At 45.9% G+C, this 21035-nt stretch overlaps 1 protein-coding gene across 1 annotated transcript; it reads right to left on the bottom strand.

The window, feature by feature from the left end:
• Window positions 1-2214: 2214 nt before the first annotated feature.
• COL6A3 (collagen, type VI, alpha 3) lies at window positions 2215-19895 on the bottom strand (the record flags this gene model as incomplete). Its single annotated transcript, XM_010084266.1, has 8 exons — window positions 2215-2817; window positions 3240-3842; window positions 4465-5064; window positions 6220-6840; window positions 9497-10063; window positions 10995-11594; window positions 14350-14952; window positions 19293-19895. Coding segments are annotated over 8 exons (4800 nt in total), but the record flags the coding sequence as incomplete, so codon positions are not given.
• Window positions 19896-21035: the final 1140 nt, after the last annotated feature.

Raw genomic sequence — 21035 nt, 5'->3', positions numbered from 1 at the left:
TTCTAGATCAGGTTCTAGACTATGCTCTAGAGTGCGTTCACGCTTGCTTGATAGTTCTACATCAATTTCTGGACTATGTTCTCTCTCACTTACTGGTTCTAGATTACTACTTGTCACAGCTTGTCAGTTGTGATTCAGGTCACTTGCTGGGTTTAGCTCACATCAACAAGTTCAGGACTGCTTCCTGGTTCCAGGGCAGGTCCTAGCGCAAGTGATGTTTCTAAATAATATTTCTAGCTTGCTTGTTGGTTCTAGGTGACTTCAGGATTCTAGGTGATGTTCTAGCTCGCTTGAAAGTTCTAGACCATGTTCCAGATCACTCTAGTTCTAGATCGGTTTCTGGGTTGGCTTGGGGCTCCATTGGGTTCTGAGGGAGGGACAACCTACATCAGGCAGCTGTCTTGGCATCTCATGAGGATTTGGAATACTTGCTGATGATGAGAGCAGTCTCACTGAGGTTTTTCCTTTCTTATTTCCTTTGTTGTCTTGCACAGGTTTTTTTTCTTCTTTGGGGCTCTTTTGAGTTGGAGACCGGTAGGATCACCCCATCAACTGCAGGTCTCCCAAGTTTCTAGCATGCTGACTCCCCCGCCTCTGTGGACCTTCTTTTCACTGGAGGCAACATTGGAAACTGGACAAGCTCCTACTTGCCCATCTCCTTTGCAGCAACTGCTTGCCACGCTCCTGCTCCAGGGAGTCTTGCCAGCCTGCCAAGAGCCTTGTCCAGTTGCCTTTGGCACCCACTCTTGCACCCAGAAGAAGCACTTCAGACACTGCAGGGGTGGCCATGCAACTCACAAAGGGCTCAACGCTTCTAGACAATGCTCCAGGACTTGCACCCACAGCTGCAAATGCCAGCCTAACCCCAAAGCTGAAGAAGAAACAGAGGAATTGACTCAAATCTCCGCCGTCACTTGCCTGCCCAGGAGACAGAGGGATGGAGCTGTTGCGACACTGTGCAAGTACCTTCTGCCTGTTCTTGAAGCATTCATCCCCCAGTCACAGGGACATAGAGGCAACAACCAGATGACTGATCTCAAGTCCCCAAAAGGTGTATCTAAGATTTAGATGGGATAGCTGGGCGGAAAGAGGTACTGAAGTTTCTCAGCCCAAGCTAACGAGGCGATGCACTGTCTGTCGTTCTGCAGGAATATTTAGCGTGGGCTTGGAGCCACCCTGCAGCCCCCGAGCTGCCCGTCAACCTGGAGCCGGGGGAAATGAGGCTGCTGGACGCCTTTTGACTGGATGTAACATTGCCTGTACCCATGCACGCTTTCAAACAGGGAAGTGTTTGAAATGTCTCTGGTGTTAATCACACCGGCGCTACACTCAGGGTTACCACCTGCAGTGGTTTGCTTTTCCCCGTGCTCAGTTTTTCATCTTCGGCTGGAGCTGCTGCTCAGCTGAGGGCTGCTGTGGCTCGCCTTCACCTTCTCCAGAGGTTCTGGAGACACCACTGCTTAAAAGCCAGTTCGCTGAGCTGTGGTTGGTTGTACTGGGAGTAGGGCTTGCTGTACTGTAGTGAGTTAAACCAGCTGCTGGGGGACTGCTCCGATGGGAATACCAGCTCGCTTACTCACCCCAAGTAGGCAAATCATGGGATTCCTTTTTAAGGCAATTTTGCCTTAAACTACAACCACTTGTGCCCTAGCTTTTTCTCATATACCTGTCACAAGATTGAGTGGGCACTCTGGATGATCTGGCAAGAGGAATTCTGTTCTCCAGCACATCATGCATGCCAGGGACTGAACGGCTAAGGAGTCCAATTGGCTTCCCAGTGGGGAAAAAAAAAGGACCATCAGTTTTTGTTTTGGCACTAAGCAAGTTGGTCTGCCAATACTGGCATCATGTGCCGATACATTTGGGGTGGAAGGTAGTGAGATCTGGTCTAAAGGCAGCTTCAATAAAGGAGCTGTTCCGATGCAGCGGTAGGAGGCCAGTGATACAGTCCCTGTCATATCTGAAATTATTCCAACATGACTGTGCCTCTGCACTGATGGTACACCAGTCATCCATGTGCTGGAGCACATGAACAGGCAGCTCTTGTAGCAAAGGCTTGCAGCCTACTACCACGCTCATGGAGGAGGTCCAAGCCTGTGCTGCACCTCATGGGCAAAGCACAAGTGCAGGCTGGACAGGTCCATCAAAACGTATTGGATATTAACAGCCACCCTTGCAAGTGACCTGAGCACGTTATGAAAGGATAACACTTACCTCTTGTAACGTCTGTCAGTCCTGGGCACAATTTCTCCTCCATAGCAGCTTCCAGCGTAACCAGGACCTGCTCGTTCAGCTCAGACAGCTCCTGGGCTGTGGCCGCTCGGAAACTCGTGGCACTCTCACTGGCCAGGCTGCTGACGTCCTTCAGGTCGATGTTTTTCACACCAACTGCAAATACCTTGACGCCTTTCTGTGCAATTTCCGAGGAGGCACTGGGCCCGTCATCCGAGGACTTCCCACCCGTGACAATGAAGGCAATCTGGGGCACCCTCTGGTCAATTCGGCTGCCGGCCTCCTTCACAAAGTGTTTTGCCTGGAGGTGCTTGATGGCTGCACCAGTGTTTGCCACCCGGCCACCTTTGTAGATGACTTTGTTGATGGCATCTAAAATCTGAGGTTTCGTGGAGTAGTCCTTGAGGAAAAACTCATCGGTGACATCTGAGTTGTACTGGGCCAGTCCTACCTGGATAGAGTCGCCGTCCCGATAAATGGCGTCCACCACAGAGTAGACAAACTGGAGAACTTCTTGGAAGTTATCCCTCCCCAGATTGATGGAGCCATCCAGCAAAAACACAATGTCAGCCTGCTTTTTACCTACTGAAAGGATGACAAAGCAAACACAGTTATTAATGGTTTGTGGCATCCGTAATACTTAAGGTGCTTAGTGTTCTGTGAAGTAGCATTGTTTTTCTCTCTTCTTTCTACTTCTTTAGTTTCATCGGTCTTTGTTGGATTTTTACATCCATACAAGAAAAAAGGTTCTATACAACACGTTTATCATACTTCATACAACATCACTTGTTTTTGTGATGGATGCCCTCATCTCATTTCAAATTTAATTCTATTATTTTCTATGCTCAACAAGATATTCTTCAAAGTCTTTTTTAAAGCAATGGGACTAAACAGTTGGGAATCAAAAGGTGGTGTTATATTGAGTGTAGGAAAGAATCATTTTCACATTATAGAAAATCTAACTGTGCTCTGTCCAGAAAAGTCTACAGGGTGAATAGCAGTCTTACCAGGTCCTGGAAATCCAGGGGTTTCTGTTGTAGATATTGGAAGTTCTTCAAGAATACTCTGTATCTTCTTTTCTAAAGTTGGGAGTTCGGGGAAGTCCTGTACCACAAGCACACGTGCAGGATCGTTGGTAATGACCTGCAGTTGGCCCCTGTCCACGTTCCTGGCTCCCACACCCAGGGGTTTGATGCTGGTTGTCGTGATCACGTTAGCAGGCCTGTTCACGTCGTCCTGGGACCGGTCTCCGAGGATGACGACTAGGTGCTGGGGCACACCTTCTTCTATCCTGCTCCCCGCAGACTTGATGAAGTAGTTCTTCACCACATAGTCTAGGGCTTTGCCGGCGTTCACGGGGGACCCTCCTCTGAGCCTCAATCGGCGGACGGCTTGCAGGACGGCGTTTTTGGACTTGTGGGTCTTCAGGTAGAACTCAGGGAAGACGTTATTGCTGAACTGTACCACACCGATTCGCACTTTGTTTGGCCGAACTTCCAGCTGCTGAATGATTCTGCTGATGAAGTCCCGAATGTGAGCAAGCCCATCGGACCTCACATTGTCAGAGCTGTCGATAAGGAAGACTATGTCCTTTTCTTCACCAGAAAAATCTGCAGGGAAGCAAGAAGAGAGGAAATTATTTGTGTGCCAAGTCTTTGCTTAAGCTTTGCTGGAGGATTTCTGTGCTAGCTGCTCTTGTGTAAGGTAAAACTGCACAGTGTATTTTAGCTGATATTAGGCATGGTGCTTCAGGGAGCCTCTCCCAAAGGGCTTGTGTGCAAGCGTGTGTTAACAGTCTGCCTAATATTCAATGTGTGCATTATTCAGAGCCTTATCTGTTTCGCTCATTAACGCTCTTCTGTGGATTTGTCAGTGTTTCCAGTTTCATGTTGCCCCAGATTTATGTGTCTTTCCTAGACAGCTGCTAAATGGGAATAGGCAATTGTACACATTGTGGTATTTGACCTGAAAACCAACTTGGGCAAGGTATTCAGGTACTTGACTTGAAAATCATAAGTTATCATGTGTTTATGTACTTGAGTAGAATTTCCACTTATCTAAAAGTTTTCTTCTAAAACCGTAGATGTTTTTAGCTAAGGAAACATGCTTTTAACATGCTTTTAACTAGGTAAACCCCTGGTTTATAGAGAAGGGATGGAAAGTTATTTAGACATTTGGGCAATATTTACTTGAATAGCAACCCAGATGGAGCTGCTCTTGACAGAGCCTTACCTACGGGGGGTTGCACATCTCCCAGCAGCCGTCTGATTTGGTCCTCAGTCAGGGTTTCAATAGGTGCCAGCAGCTTCTGCTCAAGGCTGGGAAGTTCCTGGAAGCTGGAGACTTGGAATACGTAATCGGGACTAAGGGAAATCTGTACTATCTCCTCAGTATCCACGTTCTTTGCAACCACCATAGGTGCCACCCCCACTTGTTTGACTTGGAGTGATGGGCTCTCTAAGTCATCATCGGACTTGCGGGAGGTGAGGATGATCAAAAACTGAGGGACGCCCTCCTCTATGCGGCTCCCGGAGGGCCGGGTGAAGATTGTCTTTGCCACAAACTCCAGGGCCTCCCCGATGTTCACCTGCTGGCCACCCTGCGGCCGCAGCCGTCTCACGGCGCTCTGCACCTCATCCTTGGTGGAGTGGGCATTGAGCAGGAACTCCACGTGGGGATGCTCGCTGAACTGGACCACCGAAATCCGTGTGGTGTCAAAGCCCACATCTAGGTTGTTCACTATCCTCTCGATGAGATCGCGGATGAGGTAGAACTCCTGAGCGGCATAGCGGGAACCGTCGACCATGAACACGATGTCCCTCTTCACACCCGCTGCAGGAAAGAAGGCAGCAGTCAGAAGATGCATCAGGCATTGCTTAGAGAGAGCAGCGAAGCTCATCATCTACATCACTGGCCCATGCCTTTGGCCATGGGGAGGTTGCCTGTTGTTCTGTTCCCTGTGATATCTCCTGGGAACCCCAGCAGGCAGCTCTGGGCTCAACCCAGAGACAGGACCAGTCTGAGAGGCATGTCCCCAGGCAGTGCAAGAACAACAACTTCCAGAGCAAAGGAAGCAATAGGGAGAAGGGGAAACCTGGAACAATAATTCTTCATGGAATCTCTACCCCAGGAAATGTAGCCTGGTGATGCTCCTTACTCAGGGCATGTTGCCAGGCAGCCTGGAGTTGTTTTACACTTGGTACTGCCCATCTTTCCTTGACTTTGTCCTCTAGGACAGCTTCTATCCTATTATTCTCTCAGCTTCTGCATTTCCAGGATGACTTTTTTCTTCCTAATGAAGTGTTTTCTGCAGTGGTAATTCAGGTCAGCGCCTGAATTATTGCTGATTATCACACTGATAAATGGGGATGGAGGAAAGCAGTCTGACTGTGAGGGGAAGGAACAGATAGAGCAGGATGGTGGACTTCAAAGGGACTGGTCTGGGGTACCCTTCATCCCAGGCATACACTGGCTGTATTTCATTCCAAGCAAGACCAGAAATGCAAGATCTGATCCTTTTCCCAAAGCCTGCTTGCAGTTTCCCTTCCCCCAGTGAATGAGCCTGGCAAATGTAAGACACATCCGCAGGTCTTACATTTAGCAGAAAGCTGACTGTGGTTTATAGTGGCATGAAGGTGTCCCTGTATCATCTAAATGACGCGATTTCTGTTCCAGGAGGAATAGCATGGACTTAAAATCCATCAATTTAAAGTAAGGTTAAGGTCGTAGCATTCACTTTGTGGGTCTTCCATGTGGATACAACATGGACCACCTTGAGGGACTGGGCTTAAAGGTGGCTTAGCTGAATTACATAGCTCCTACCAACCCTAAGTACATCAAAAAAATACATTGACAGTGAGACCATGATGGACTTGGGAGTCTTAGCTGTGACCATATTTGCTTTTTTCGGTTTGTGTTGCAACCATGATGTTACTAAACATCATATTTTGCCGCTGGCTCTTGGTGCAGACACAAACATCTTCTCACCTGGGCTGGGTGATGTGAAAACCAGATCAGGGGCAAGTGACTCTATCTCTTTCTTGGTCAGCCGGATGACTTTGTTGGAGACGACCTGCTGCACTGTATCCAGCTGGCTGAAGTCAGGCACAGAGATGGCAAAATCCGGGAGGAAAGAAATCGTCTGCAGCTCTGTGAGGTCGGCATTTCCAATTCCAATGCCAAAGGGCACTGTGCCACTTGTCTTCAGGACCACCGAGGGCCTCCTCACGTCATCCTGGGACCGGTCAGCGGTCAGCAGAATCAGGAACTGCGGGACGCCCTCCGCTATCCTGCTGCCGCTCGACACCGTGAAGACATTCTTGATGAGATAGTCGAGGGCTGCTCCAGTGTTCAGAGGAGATCCTCCCATAATCTTCAGCTCCTGGATGGCGTTGATGAGATCTGCTTTGTCTTCGTAGGTGTCAAGTAAGAACTCGGGCTGTATGACATTGCTGTACTGCGCGACGGCGACACGGACCTTGTCACGACCGATATCCAGGCTTTCCACAACACGTTGGACAAAGGTCTTCAGTAGAGGAAAACCTCTTCTGACAGCATCCGAGCCGTCGATTAGGAACACCACATCCTTCTTCTCACCTCTCTCAACTACTGTTTGAGACAAGTAAGGGAAGGGGGGGGGAATAAGTGAGATTTTCTTTTGCAGTGATTATTTTTCTCCTCATACATCGAACTGAAGGAGTAGAAAAGCTCAGGGAGGGGAAAACGAGGTGTCAGGATGGGTGCTTCGGTTCCTTTGCCATCAGATGCAATCCCTGGTGAAGAGGCGGATGGGTGGAAGTCGGTGGAAACAGCAGTGCAATGTGTGCCGTGCCTTACCCACCGAGTCACAGAATCATAGACCATAGGAAATAGGGTGCGGAGGGACTCCGGGTGCCATCCCCTACCTGAGGCTGGGAGAAGGGGGCTGAGAAGCTGGCACACGGCTTTGCAATGTGCAGCAGAAATCTGGAGCACCGGGGATCTTCTGCACCCAGAGAAAACTGAGTTTCTGAAGGAAATGGCATACTGCAGTGAAGGGTGCTCACAGGGGGTCGGTGAAGAGAGAAAAAAGCTTTTCTGAGGGATCACTGACCTTAGAAAAATAAGTAATCCTGCACATCCTCAGACAAAATAAGAATTTGCTGGAAAGGACATTCAACTGAAAATGCTGAAATGCTTTTCTCAAATGCTAGATGCTGATTTATTTATATTTTTTTTTTTACTAACTTCAAGCGCAAAGAAAAGCTAATGGTGACCAAACATTCTTTTTAAAAACCAAGACCATAAAATGTCAAAGATCAGGGAATTGTCAATGTGTTCTGCTATTGGCTAACAGAATTGCGAAGCTTCGGCTCAGCCAAGCAGAAAACATCACTGTGCCGCTGAAGCACAGCAACTGATGGATGGCATCCCCAAAAGTGGCTTTGGCTTGGTTTTAGCGGGGTCAAGTGGGACAAGCAGGAGCATGACCTATCCCTCTGAAGAAAATCTTAAATATCTGGATGTGAATGCTGGACATCTAAAGAGTTAACAGGGGCGGCTGAAGCCTTAATGCAGGCTTCAGATCAAGTTTGTTATTTAAGAGGAATGTTGGAAACTTAGTGGGTTAATGCCTAGGACTGAAATATTAATAGAGCTTGTTGGGCAATACAGATAAGAAGAGGGAGCCTGGTGTATCCCAGTTTTGTAAGCTTCCTCTGAAGATCAGGAGCAGAGGAAGAGAATTCTAACAAAAGCGTCTAGGAAGCAGATAGAGAAGGAAAATATATGGGTACTTTTATGGGTTGGCTCTCTTTCATTCAAGAATACTAGGAAAAGTAGGTGGGTGCAGCAAGTATTTGCGAGCAGTTAGCACAATTGTTCGTAGTACTTGGTGGTCAAAGGGATGGTAAGTGATCTTGACAAGACAGAAGCCGTTTGACAGTTCAAGAGCACCAGTTGCTCTAGTCTGTGTCGAGGCAGAAGCCACACAAATATGGGAAGGCAATGACTCTGTGTGGAAAGGATGGGGTAAGAGATGACCAGGGCACACCATTGTTACGCTCTGGTGGTTTGGAGCAAGCTGACGTTGGAGAGACCAGGGTGAAAAGGCAGAATACATGCAAGACCTACAAGGAAAGACTGAGGTGGGTACACAGCTGGTGACATGAGGACCAAGACAAGACGTGCATGGCAAGCTTACAGTGCATGAAAGGCTGTCACACAAAACGCGGCAATGGGCGTTTGAAAGAGATTGAAAAGCACTGAAAGAGATGTAAAAGGCTTAAACTACGACTAGGAAGGGAGAGGTCTGTCATTGAGGGAAACTACCTACAGATAAGGATAAAAGCAATTGGGCAGATTGATGATGGAAGCTGGGGAAATCTCCACCGGAGGGGTTTCAGAACAGCGTAGACCAATGTCACCTGGTGCTGGACAAGAAGACCCTGTTGGGGACAAGGGTATGTAGCAGATGGCACCCTGAAATCCCTTCCAGCCCTATTTCTTTTTTATGTTTCTACGATTCTAGATCTGTCTGCCCAGAATATTTATGGAGAGATGATGTGGAAGTCATTACACTTTTCCTTGTCCGTGCTTGCTATTGGGAGAGAGGTTAATTCTCAAATTAGGGCTGCCTCAGGAAATCACACAGCTGGACGTGCATGATTTCGAGTACCGCAGTGTCGATTTCTAGTTGTGGCAGTCTGATTCTTTTTGTTTGTTTGTTTGAATTCTTTTATCCATGCTCATCTACTGAGCTTGTAATGGTAACTGATTCAAGAGCATCTAATTTATTGGTGCATAGGTACAAAATGTAGAAACTGCTGTCATATCCCATAAGAAATAACAGAACAATAGTGAATCCAGCACGCTGCAGTGCTTCTTACTCTCCACCATTCCTCCAGAAAAGGGAGGAAGGAAAGAGAAATTGATACAAGCCTTTATTGGCTGCTTCTAGACTTTGTCCAGCATTGCACATCAATTTATGCAAGATCTCTGCACCAACGACTCTCGTATTTCAGGTTTGTACCATGTTTTACACTCTGGCGGGACCACCTACTGCAGCTCTTGCAGACAAATGAAAGGCTTTTTCCTTATTCATCTTTAAAATTCAGTTTGGACCTTAATGCTTGGTCTGACCAGAGGAAAATCCAAGAACAATAGCAGTTTCTACATAATCATTTTAAACATCACCAGACCAAATTGCCCCAGTTACCAAACTGAGGGGGGGGGCGGGAAGGGGGCATGTAAGTGGTGTCTTTCAGCCTCTTGGAAACCCCTGTACCTGTTGGCTGGAGCTGGATAGTTTTCAACAGGTTGACTATGTTTGGCTGAAGCTCTGAAATCCGAGGGAGGGAGTCGACGTTCAGAATGAATTGTGGGGCGTAAACGATCCTTTCCAGCTCTCCAGAGTCGGCAGTTTTGGCTTTGATACCAAAGGTCACAACTCCAGCCTGCTTCAGAGCATCCGATGGTTGCTCCACATCGTCAGTTGATCTCCCAGCAACAAGGAGGACCAAAAACTGAGGAACCCCTTCTTCGATCCTGCTTCCAGCTTCCTTCACAAACAGCCTCCTTATAGCTTCATCTAGCGCGGCTCCAATGTTCAGTTGCTTCCCGGTTTTTATCTTCATCCTTTTCACTTTGAGAAGCATGTCTTGCTTGGATGGGAGCTCAGCAAAGTCAAATTCAACTTGGATGGTGTCACTGAACTGAGCCACAGCTACTCGTGTGGCATCGGGACCCACGTTCAGCTCAGAAATTACTTTGTGTACAAAGTCCCGGACAGCAGGAAAGCTACCCAAGAGGTTGGCTGAGCCATCAATCAGGAATAAAATATCTTTCTTGCTTTCTAGAATAAATTCACAAATGAAAAGAGGGGGGGAAAAAAGGTATGAAGGCATTTTTCTTCTTAAATGTCATCCTAGAAACTTCTCTGCAAATTAGCTGGGTTTCAGTATGCAAATCAAGTGATTTTCATTTACCAAAGTATTCAGAAGGTACAGGACTAAACAGTACCTTTGACTTATTTATCTGAGGAAGAAGGGGAAGCAAGGACAGCTCTATCATAAGACTGAATAAGTTCAGGCACCAGATAGTCGTATCATATATTACATTGTATCACATCAGTCATATCGTAAATTGACTGTTTCAGATCAGCCTAGTGACGTTTGTGGTCTAGCAATATGCCAGTAATACAGGCATGGAGTACAACAGCAGTGGAGGGTTGGGCTTTTTTTCTATTTAAAGGCTCAGCAGATAACAGATGTTAGTTCATATGTACATACACACACAAAGCATTTTACGTGTTTTCTTACAGTACTTCTCCCAGTTGCATCACAAGGAGTATCTAAATCCATAGGTGAGTTATGACTTTGGTGGGAGAAAAAGCCTTTTACATTTTGCCATTTGATGCCCTTTTAATCTCATGGAATATCCAAGGCAAAACCAAGCATCTCACATTTGTGTTTCTTAACATCTCTCATATTAATTTTAATGATCTCTTTCCAGACTAAGTCATCCTGCTTGTTCTTAGCTCTTCATATGCACATAGCCACAATGGGGGAATTAGTGAGCAAATACCTGCTTAAAAAGGGTTAACCCTAAAAAGGGTTAAATTAGCTTTGAATACGTGTCAAGCCACGTATTTAAGGTTACCCCTGGCCCTAACCTCTTTGGTGACTCAGGGCCTTGGGCAGACATGGTGATGTACGTTGGGAACAAATAGCCAAGAGAAACAAGATTAACTTAATGCAGTCAACACGAAGGAAAGTAGGCATTACCTGTTGGGGCGAGTGGAACCTCTTCCACACCTCCACTAACATATGTTGTTATAGGTTTATTTAACTCCTGGGGTAAAGCTGCCAGATCACTGAAATCATCCATAAAATGTACCATTCTTGGATTAAAGGCAATCTGTTCGAGTTCTGCCTTATCCGCACTCCTAACTCCAACAGCAAAAGTCAGCACTCCGGCCCGAGCTAATTCATTGGAAACGTGCAAGAAGGGATCGGCAGAGCTCCCTGCCGTCACAAGGACTAGGACCTGTGGCACTTGTTCATTTATTCTGCTCCCACCAGCTTCCGTGAAGTGATTCGAAAGCACAAAGTTCAGTGCGGAGCCAGTGTTCAGCACAGACCCCCCCTTGGGCCTCAGCTGCCCCATGCGTTGGATTATGTCTGATTTGGTTTGGTACGAGTACAGATAGAACTCGGTTTTAGGAGTGTCGCTAAATTGCACTAAGCCAACTCGGATTTTGTCACTGCCGACATCAAGGTAGTTAACTAGGGTGGCAACAAAGTCACGCACAAAGGGGAAGTTGGCATTTCCAACGTTGAGTGATCCATCCAAAAGAAAGATGATATCCCTTTTGGTTACTTGAACTGCAGTAGAGCACAGAAAATAACATGAGACATCACAGAAAACAAAAATAGAAAATTTTTTTTTCATGTGTGCCTACAGCATACGCTGTACACGCATGTAAACCTTGTTAGGAGGTAGAGAGGAGAAAAATTTTTTGATCAGCATAGAAGTAGCAAGGAGCTTGCTGGGAACGACTACATTTGTCAGGGGAGGTTTCTGACACTGGTATTGAACAGTCTTTTAAATGTCAGGTTTATCAGCAAGGCTCAGCCTTGGTCATGGTGAATATTTTCAATGGCTGCATGCCCTGGGCCAGATCCTTAGCCGGCACAAGGCAGCATCATTGATTGTAGTGGAGCAACACTGAATCACACCTTGCTTGTCTGCAAGTCACCACGCATTTACGTGGGATTTTCCAGTGAAGCTTTAGGGAATGTTTCTGCTTGCTGGCACCTGAAGTGTGGTTTGCCACCCAGCGCTATCACCCTCTTAGTACGCAATCCCCTCTTCCGCATCCCTGGATGTGGGGGGCCACTGTCTTGCCCTGCGGTAACTTTCCACAGCCACACCGCGCAGGCAGCAGTGCCTGGCCCGCGGTGCAGTGTTAGGCTCCGCTTGCATGGGAAAAACGCTTCTGCCAAGGAACCAATTTGGTTGGTATTTTGAGTGGGTATTAAAAATAGCTTTTGCTAATAGGCTTAGCAAAGCCGGTCCAGACGAGGCTGCAGAGGCTGCCTGAGATACCTGTGGTTTTGGCGTCTTCATTTGAGGCAGAAATCTGCATTTTGGTGTCAGATGTACACTTTGCAGGCTGCTGAAGGGTGAGAAACTTCCTACTTTTGGCAGTAACCAGCCAGTTCTCAGCTCCTTTTTTTCAGGTTAAATCCTTCCTGGCCATCTGAGCCCCCCAGACACAGGTCTGGAACATCACCCCAGGGCCACCACAGGATCACCCCCACCCTGTGCTTTTTGCTCTAAACACGTCATCTCCTGATGACAGATCAAAATGCTGAAACTTTAAATAAGGTCTCAGAGAACTGATGAGTGGGCTCATCAAATGCATCCCCTGGATGCCTTCCTCCAGCTGAGGTATTTGAGAACATATCTATTGCTAATGCTGTCCAACACCTTCCTGTTTAAAGCATTTACCTATATGTATATGGCTATATATATGTCCCATATATAAAATACATAAATATTGAGTTACTAAAACTGAAAGGGAGAAAAGGGCTCTTTGGAGTACAGGAATTGCTCTTGGATTTTACAGATTGTCTTAGTTTTCTTTATTTTTATTTTTTTTCCCCAGAAAAGTGCCATTCGAGGCCCAGGGTGAGATGATCTCCAGTTGAAATGTAACAGACCGCCCAGTGTCAAAATCAGGTATGTTACTAATAGTAGTAATTTTATGGAGTAGGATTTGATTTACTTGTGCTGATTGTGTAGGTGAATAGCTGTGAGTGCAGTAAAGCGAAAGGATGGTAAAAAAAACCAAAAGAGAAGCTGCATGAATGAGCTTTAAAGAACAAGTTTAGCAACACTTTTAATTTGCACTGAAAAACAAAAATGTCAGGTGTGGTGTATAGCCATGCAAAACTGTATTAGCAGGGAACACATTCTGACAAAAAGCTTATTAAATGATAAGTCCCGTGATATTCATCTTAATTAAGGACAAGTATCAGCAAACTGATTTTAATATGTCTGCTCTTCGTGTAAGTCAGTCATAGGCTTTAATTCTTTATGGACTCTTTCCAAAAACTTTCCAAAAAAGTTTCTTTTGCATTGCAATTTATAATTTAAAATTGTTTGGAGAAACTAGAAAAAAATATAGGCATGGTTCAACACCCACTTAAGCCAAAGGAAACCTTAGTATTGACCTTACTGGGAGCCGGAAGAAGTAGTTTTTCTAATGTTTATATGCCATGGGACAGAAATGCAAGGTTCATATATGATCTAGTGCAACAGTAATTCAAACTCAGACATCTCTGTTGGGAAGAAATCCTGAGAAATTTGGTATAAAATCCCTGTGCAGCTAGAACACCTCTCGAAATACTTCCCTGTATTTTCCCTAACTGCCTCAAAAGGCATGACTCTAGTGATTGGATTGCTTCCAAAGTCTACTGATGTGAATGGCAAGACCAGGTAAAAAGAATTCACTGGCTTCACAGGGCTTTGGATCAACTTCTAAACAGATTACATTAAAACCAACACTTATGCCTCTTAGGGCTTGAGCTGAGTAAATGATCAGAAAACTGTAAAAATGTTCTTAAAGGGCGAGTTTCGGTCCAACAGTGTCAGGCTAGCTTTCTCTGAACATCTCCATGAACAAACTGCCTTGTTTTCTTTACACTCAGAAGAAACAATTTTAAGTTTTCTTGAGCAAATAGCCACTACGGATGACTTTCAAACAGGGGAAGAGGTAACAGCATTCAGATTGTGTCCTGTTCGTAGGTTAAACAAACCGTAAGTGAGAGATAAAGCCTCCACTGAATGATTTCAGTACCTAACTAGTAAAGCACATCTTTCATGTCCAGGCCTTTAATTGTTGGTGACAAACACGGAATGGGACAAAAATCTCCAGGAAGGAACGACAAAGCTGTAACAAGCGGCACGCTACCACCAATCTGTTCGTGCACATTTTGCAAGTCAAAGAGACAACATTCAGCTACGCTGAAATGTGTTTGATGCTTTTCCCCCCCTTCTCTCTACACATCATAGAATAAGAGTTGACAAACGCATAAAACATATCTCCATAAATAGAACAAGTTAATTAATTACCTGATGGTGGTTCTTGGATAATCAGTCCTCCAGAGAGGGTCCGGATAGGCGACAGCACTTCAGGAAGAATGGCTTGCAGGAACTGAACACGGAAGTCGTTCGGATTGAACACAAAATCTCTCTCATGGGCAATTTCTTGGAGTTCTGCCAGGTCGGCGTTTCTCGACCCAATGGCAAGGATCACTATCCGGTTCCTCTTCATCTCCGCCGCGGCTTGGTCAACGGCATCACTGGACTTACCACCAGTGATGAGCACCAGCATGGGGAGCACCCCTTCCTCCATCCTGCACCCAGCAGCACTGGTGAAGAAGTTGTTCCTCACAAAGTCCAGTGCCGAGCCAGTGTTGAGTGCCGTACCGCCCATGAACTTCATCCTCTTCACGTTAGCCATCACATCCTTTCTGCTCTGGTGGGTGTTAAAATAAAACTCTGGCCTCACAGTGTCTGCATACTGTGCCACCGCCACTTGGATCAGGTCGGGTCCAACCTCCAGCCTTTGGACAATTTTGGCAACGAAATCACGAATTGAGTTAAAGGGGCCACTCCCCAAAGCAGTTGAGCCATCTATCAGGAAGACTATATCCTTCTTGTTCACTTCAATAACTGCAAGTAACACATGAACATAATGTTAGCGGGAAGCCTTCACCACACTGCATGCATCAATTCTACGTCAACAGCTCAGTAACGTTTAGGACTTTTTATTTGCTTGAAATACTGTTAGGCTCAATGCCTTTAAAAGGGTCTTGCTTTCAAAGCAAGTATTGTTTAGGTTCTAGCAGGGCTAATAAAAAATGTGATTGAACATTTCCCCTTTCTAGAACACGGAAGAGTTGCAAGATTTTAATTGTTTATAAAACTTAATATTAAAATTTATATACATGTCAAAACAAGAAAGAAAGGCAAACAGTCAGGAGAAGTCTGGGCGCTCAGCTGGCACACGAGATAAAACAAGCAGGTGATGTTCCTTCTCTCTGCAGTGGAGCCATCTGAATTACGCCAGAGAGTGGTTTGGTCTCAGAAGGATTAGGTTCTCAAGAGCAACGACACAAGTAAAGAACAGTCTCCCCTTAGCCAACGTACCTGGACTTTGGATCTTCACATCCTACATCTTATTCTTTATCTAACAAAAGCAAGTTATGATTTTTCTTGGCACAGCCAGCCCAGTCGTGGAAGAGCTGGATTATATGCTAGTTGCCATGTCTCTAACAAAACGGATCCCCTGGGTTGTAATGTCTGAAACTTTATTATTGATGATGGCATAGGACACAGAAAGAACAAAATTAGCTTTCCAGTTCCCTGGCTAAGTTTGAAGGAAAACAGTTAAGGGGGGGAAAAAAAAACCTGTTGTACAGCATTGGAACCAAGAACACCATCGTATTCATTACAGCAAATGTACATAAACCAACAGTAAATATTAACAAAGCCAATGCCGTTATGATAAAAGCATTATGTGTGAGCATTATGGGAGATAATCTCAGCACCATCTTTTAGACAACCCTCGCTTATTCTCTGAATCAGTGAGCCATGGCCAGTGTTGTGAAGAACCCCCCTCACATCATCACCTCCCTGGTTTTGTGTCATTGAAGTGAAAGAGGAAACCTCGCGTTGCTTCCAGGTCATGCTGGAGCATTATGGATCATTGTGTTATGTTGGACTTGGGGTGTCCTTAACTTGCCTACCCGTCTCAAAGCTCCTGAGACGTGGTCACTACTCAAGGCAGCAGGTCCATCACCCCCCAGGCTTGATGCTACTCCTAGCACACAGCCCGGGGGAAGAGGAGACCCGGCACTGTTGGGGTCTCACACCCCGCGGGGCAAGTGGCAGCAAAGCCCCTTGTCCTGCCTGGGTGGAAGAGGGCAGCCCCTTGACCCATCAGGGCTCCTCTGTGTGGAGGCTGTTTGCTTTGGATCTGAGCAGAGAACAAAGCTCTGGCTGTAGTCCTCCCTGGCCATGGCCGGACACCAGCTGGCCACTGAAAGCAGTGCTCCCAACAGCCGGTCTCCATCAGGTTCCTCATCATGGGTGAGTGCTGTGGGATTGGGCTGCCCCAAGGAGCGATTTAGAGCTAGAGGTGACCCCTGCAATTTGGCTGCCTCCTCTGCCCCGGGACCCCGAGAGACCTGCCTCCTCCACTGGCAACACCGGCCTTTGCAAAAGCCTCTCGCAGCGTCCTGCTGGGAATTGTTTGAGTAAAGACTGATGGTCAGGATTGGAAGATTAGAATAGCCCACCGTGGTGCTGCTGGACACAGAACGATGAGACCTTGCACAAAGTGAACGTGCTGGTGCCCTCCTTGAGCCACAGCCTTGTGTGAGCTGCTGGTGGCCTGCAGTTGGCTACCCGGGCTACCAAAACAGAGCTACTCGCAACATAACAAGGATTTGTTTAAACTATCCCCTTCCCACAGCCGTGAGATTTCCAGCATTCATCCCCCAGCATGCAGGGATTTTTTGCTCTCTGAGGTGAAGGCTGAAAAGAGGAAACTTTGCCCAGGGATAACAAGGGCTGAAATCCCGGCTTTGTATCACCTGGGAGAGACATCCAGAGTGCTTCCTTAGCTTGTCAGCAGCTGGATACCCAAAAATGGGGACCCTGGAAACTTTTGACTTTGCATAGAAGCTTGCGGGAAACACCAAAGGGGCTTTGCAGAGATGAGGGAGGCTGGGAAGGAATAGCTCCCTCTGCTACTCATTCCTCTTGCAGCTCTCAAATCCTTCAGTGCTTTTCCTTAGAGAAGAGGAATGCAAGAACCGAAACCAAAAACCCACAGGAAGAAACACCCCGGGGTGCTAGTGTCAATGGGCAGAATTAGAGCAAAAGCGTTTAAGCAAGGCTGTTGCACATCTCACAAGGTCTGATCCAGAGCCCAGTGAAGCTGATGGCAAGTCTCCCAGGAATTTCAGAGGATTTGGGATCAAAGCATTGTATCTTTGACTCTAAAAGTTGGGAGTGTCAGAGACTGTCGGCATCAAACCCAGCCCTGCAGAGTTCCCTCCTCGTTGCCCTCTCATCTTTGGTGAGGCACCTCATCTAATTTAATCATCCGGGCTCCCCCGGGAGATAAAGGAGAGGGGAGAAGAGAGGCAGAAAGGCACTCTGAGACATCCATTCATCCCAGGAGGACTAGCGTACAGCCGGAGAGCTAAAGTGAAGCGAGGTGGCTTTCACAGGACGGCTTGGCATCTCAATGGGTTTGGTGTCCCTTTGGGGATGCGGTGTGTGTCCCAAACCAGTGCTTTACGCTGCAGACTTCCAAGGCACTGATGTGAATCAAGCAGACCAGTCAAAATTAATTTCCGTGGACACTAGGCAAAGGAAATTCCCTAAAGCTCCTTTGAAAACACCAACTTCTCCATTTAGCGTATCCATCTATATGCAATTGCACAGGCTAATGCTACTGTAGTATCTTCTGCAAATGAGCTGGAATTTTAAGTGAAAAATATGCAAGTGCAGACGAAACCAAAGGTACCAACATTCTTAATCTTGCCATTCAAATGGCGTTAAAAAGAAAGAGGCATTTTCCATTGACTTGCACGGGTTCTGGTGTGCACACGTTTTAGCTAGACACGCACACTCCAGCTTATTTAGCTAAATATGGTCGTTGTGGGGTGCTACAGGCAAAAGTTCTTTATGTTCTTTCCTGGAATAATCAAGGCAAGGTCATAAAATGATCTTTTAGGCAAATTCCTCCCTTTGATTTGAGCCACAGGATAGCAATCATGTTTAGACACAGATGAGCAAAGACATCTGGAATGCAGTTTTATATGTCAATGTACATCATGAGTTGAACAGTATGTACAGAACTCCAGACGGGCACTTGGCCCCCAGAAGTGTTGTTCTCATTAAGCGTCCTGGTAATTAAATGCAGCACAGCCCGGCCCTTTCCAGGGGCCTCTGAAATACAACTTATTGTGTCTTCCCTGGAGGTGTCCAAGAAACATGTAGATGTGGTGCTTCGGGACATGGGTTAGTGGGTTGGGTAGTGTTGGGTTGACGGTTGGACTTGATGATCCTTGAGGTCTTTTCCAACCTTAATGATTCTATGATTCTGTGATTCATAAAGCCACTCTATCAGTAATTTTAACTAAGTCATAAAACCATAGGGTGAGAAACTCTTAACCACCCACTTGCTCCATAAATCCAGATATTCATTATTCCGCTGTACCCAAGCTAACGCTAGTCCAGAAATAATGTCAATGGGGAGTTAAGTGACAAAGTGGAATATTGAGAATATTGACAATATTGACACCTACATTTTCTTTTCCCGTGGCCTCATGGAAAGCGGTAAACTTTCTCAGCTTATGAATTGAAGGGAGATAGATGTTAGCAGGGTAGGGATTTCAATTAACAAGAACTAGGGGCTGTTTCGTTATTAAGTTTAACACCACAGGAACTTTAGCCGTTTCCCAAGGGTAGCACACAGTTTCAATGAGGTACAGCCTGTTACTGTTTTAGCAAGCTGGTAACTTTAACTCTGTGAAACAGGGATCCATTTAACATCCCTGTTAGCTTCCCCAGTGAGATTTAATTCTGGTGACACTTGCAATTGCTATATAATGTAAGCTTATGCAACAAAAGTTTTCAGAACTGAAGGTGCTGCAGTATTTACCCACGGGGCGCTTAGGTTATATGTATATCTATAGAAGGATTATGCAAGTTTTTTTTATACTCTGCTTGTGTTCTTTGAAACCCCATGCCATGCCAGTTATTGACACAAAACCTCATGGTTTTCAAAAGATAACCCACTGGGCGAACAAGTTTCTGTACGCTAGCCACAGGACTATTTGTCTTTCCCATTGTTTCTCCATAACCAGACCAGAGAGATGCATTGCAAAAATACAATCTTAGGGTTTTTTTTAAAAAAATAGATGTTTTTAAAGCCTGCAAAAGCTCATTCATTCACTGATTCATCGAAATGCAACAGTCTAGAAAGGTATACATACCTTCAGTCACAATGGTTGGGGCCTCTAACAAAATGAGTCTTTGGGCCACTCCAACAATGTTGGGCAGTAATAAGTCTCGAAGAGCATCAAGGTTACGGATATCCAGGGCAGTAAATGCGAAGCTTCCATCAGTAGCAATCTGCTGCAGCTCTGCACTGTCAGCATTCAGGACCCCAATGCTAAATGAAAATATACTAGCTTGCTTCACCGCTAACAAGCCCTCTCGGATATCATCACTAGACTCTCCACCACTTATCAGCACTAAGATCTGAGGCACTGCTTCCTCTATCCTGCTGCCTCCCGCCTGGGTGAAGAGGTTCTCCACCACAAACTCCAGTGCCGCACCGGTGTTCGCTTCCTCGCCACCGCGGAAACTAAGTGCCTTCACGGCATCCAGAACGTCCGCTTTTGTGGAGTAGCTGTTCAAAGCGAACTCAGTTCTGGGTTGATCACTATACTGCACCACCCCAATGTGTATTTGCTGAGCTCCAACTCTGAGGCTTTCAATCAAATTTACAAGGAAATCACGTATGGCTTGGAAATTGACACTTCCGATGTTGTTTGATCCGTCAATAAGGAAAATAAGGTCAGCGGACTCTTGAGCTTTAAAAAAAGAAATGCAAAAGGTGAAAGCATTAAAATGGGTGATTACATGCAGTTGTACAGTGTTCTGACATGTTTCTTGGAAAACCAGTAAGAAACACGAAAATGAGAAAACAAAACACACGTTTACTGAAGAGGTGACGTTTGCCTCGTAGTTCTGCATTCTGATTGAATACAAGCTCCCAGACCCATCCCAGCAAGCATCCGCCGCCCATCAAGAGACGGCTGGAGTGGACACAGCCCGAGCGGGTGGCTGCAGGTACCCGGGGGTCAGCGTTATTGGCATGTGAGGAGAAAACTCGGCAATATGTAAATTTTGGAAATCTAGATCCATTCCATCAGTGGCCAGTACTGTCCCAAAATTTAGACAGACTCAAAAGAAAAAGGTGGATTTTGGTGGTAATTCACCCTGAAGATAGCAGGTGAGGACAGTAATAGTCATAGGAGGTTTTTCCTTATTGCAGATTTTTTTTTTTTTTTTGGAATTAAAAGAGACACTGTTTACTGGATACATGGAAAGTTTCAGCCTCTCTTTTGCAATTCTGCTCTGTTGCTGGTTAAACCAGCGGCTGAATATATTTGCTTCTCTCACCACGAAGGATTATTATTTGAAACACATGTTAGGAACAATTGAAAAGGTTTTTGGTTATTATTCTTGCTCTGTAACTCTTTTACCGCCTGCCAGCATACACACAATGGTATTTGTCCAGCAAGCTGACCCGCACAACTGTCAACCTGTGCCACGCAAAAGGTGTCTTGCATTATTATTTTGCACAAAGGTGCACTGATTATCAATAGAGGGGTCTGGTCTGTATGTTTCGTATGGACTCTGGATATTCAATCAAGGAATGCAGAATCAGGTTAAAACAGGGTGATGAAATCAGTCATGACACAATTATCCAACTCTCTTTGTTGTGACTGTACTCAGATGATTGCAAGCATCTGCTGAGGATATACATACACCAAAAAACCCCCTTTTATAGGGTATGAACACAGCTGTTGAGGGAGAAGCGTTTTTTCCTGCGAGACTTACCGAAGCAGACCCAAAATGCCCTGGTGTCTACTCTTACTCCCTTTGCTGAAGTAATTTTACCATGCATGTCACCAAGAGCTGTAGCTATGCGGTAAGGGTGGTGGGGG

This window comes from Pterocles gutturalis, unplaced genomic scaffold (assembly GCF_000699245.1).
Source record: "Pterocles gutturalis isolate BGI_N339 unplaced genomic scaffold, ASM69924v1 scaffold37880, whole genome shotgun sequence".
Lineage (NCBI taxonomy): Eukaryota > Metazoa > Chordata > Aves > Pterocliformes > Pteroclidae > Pterocles > Pterocles gutturalis.
This window is presented reverse-complemented; position numbering and strand designations above follow the sequence as displayed.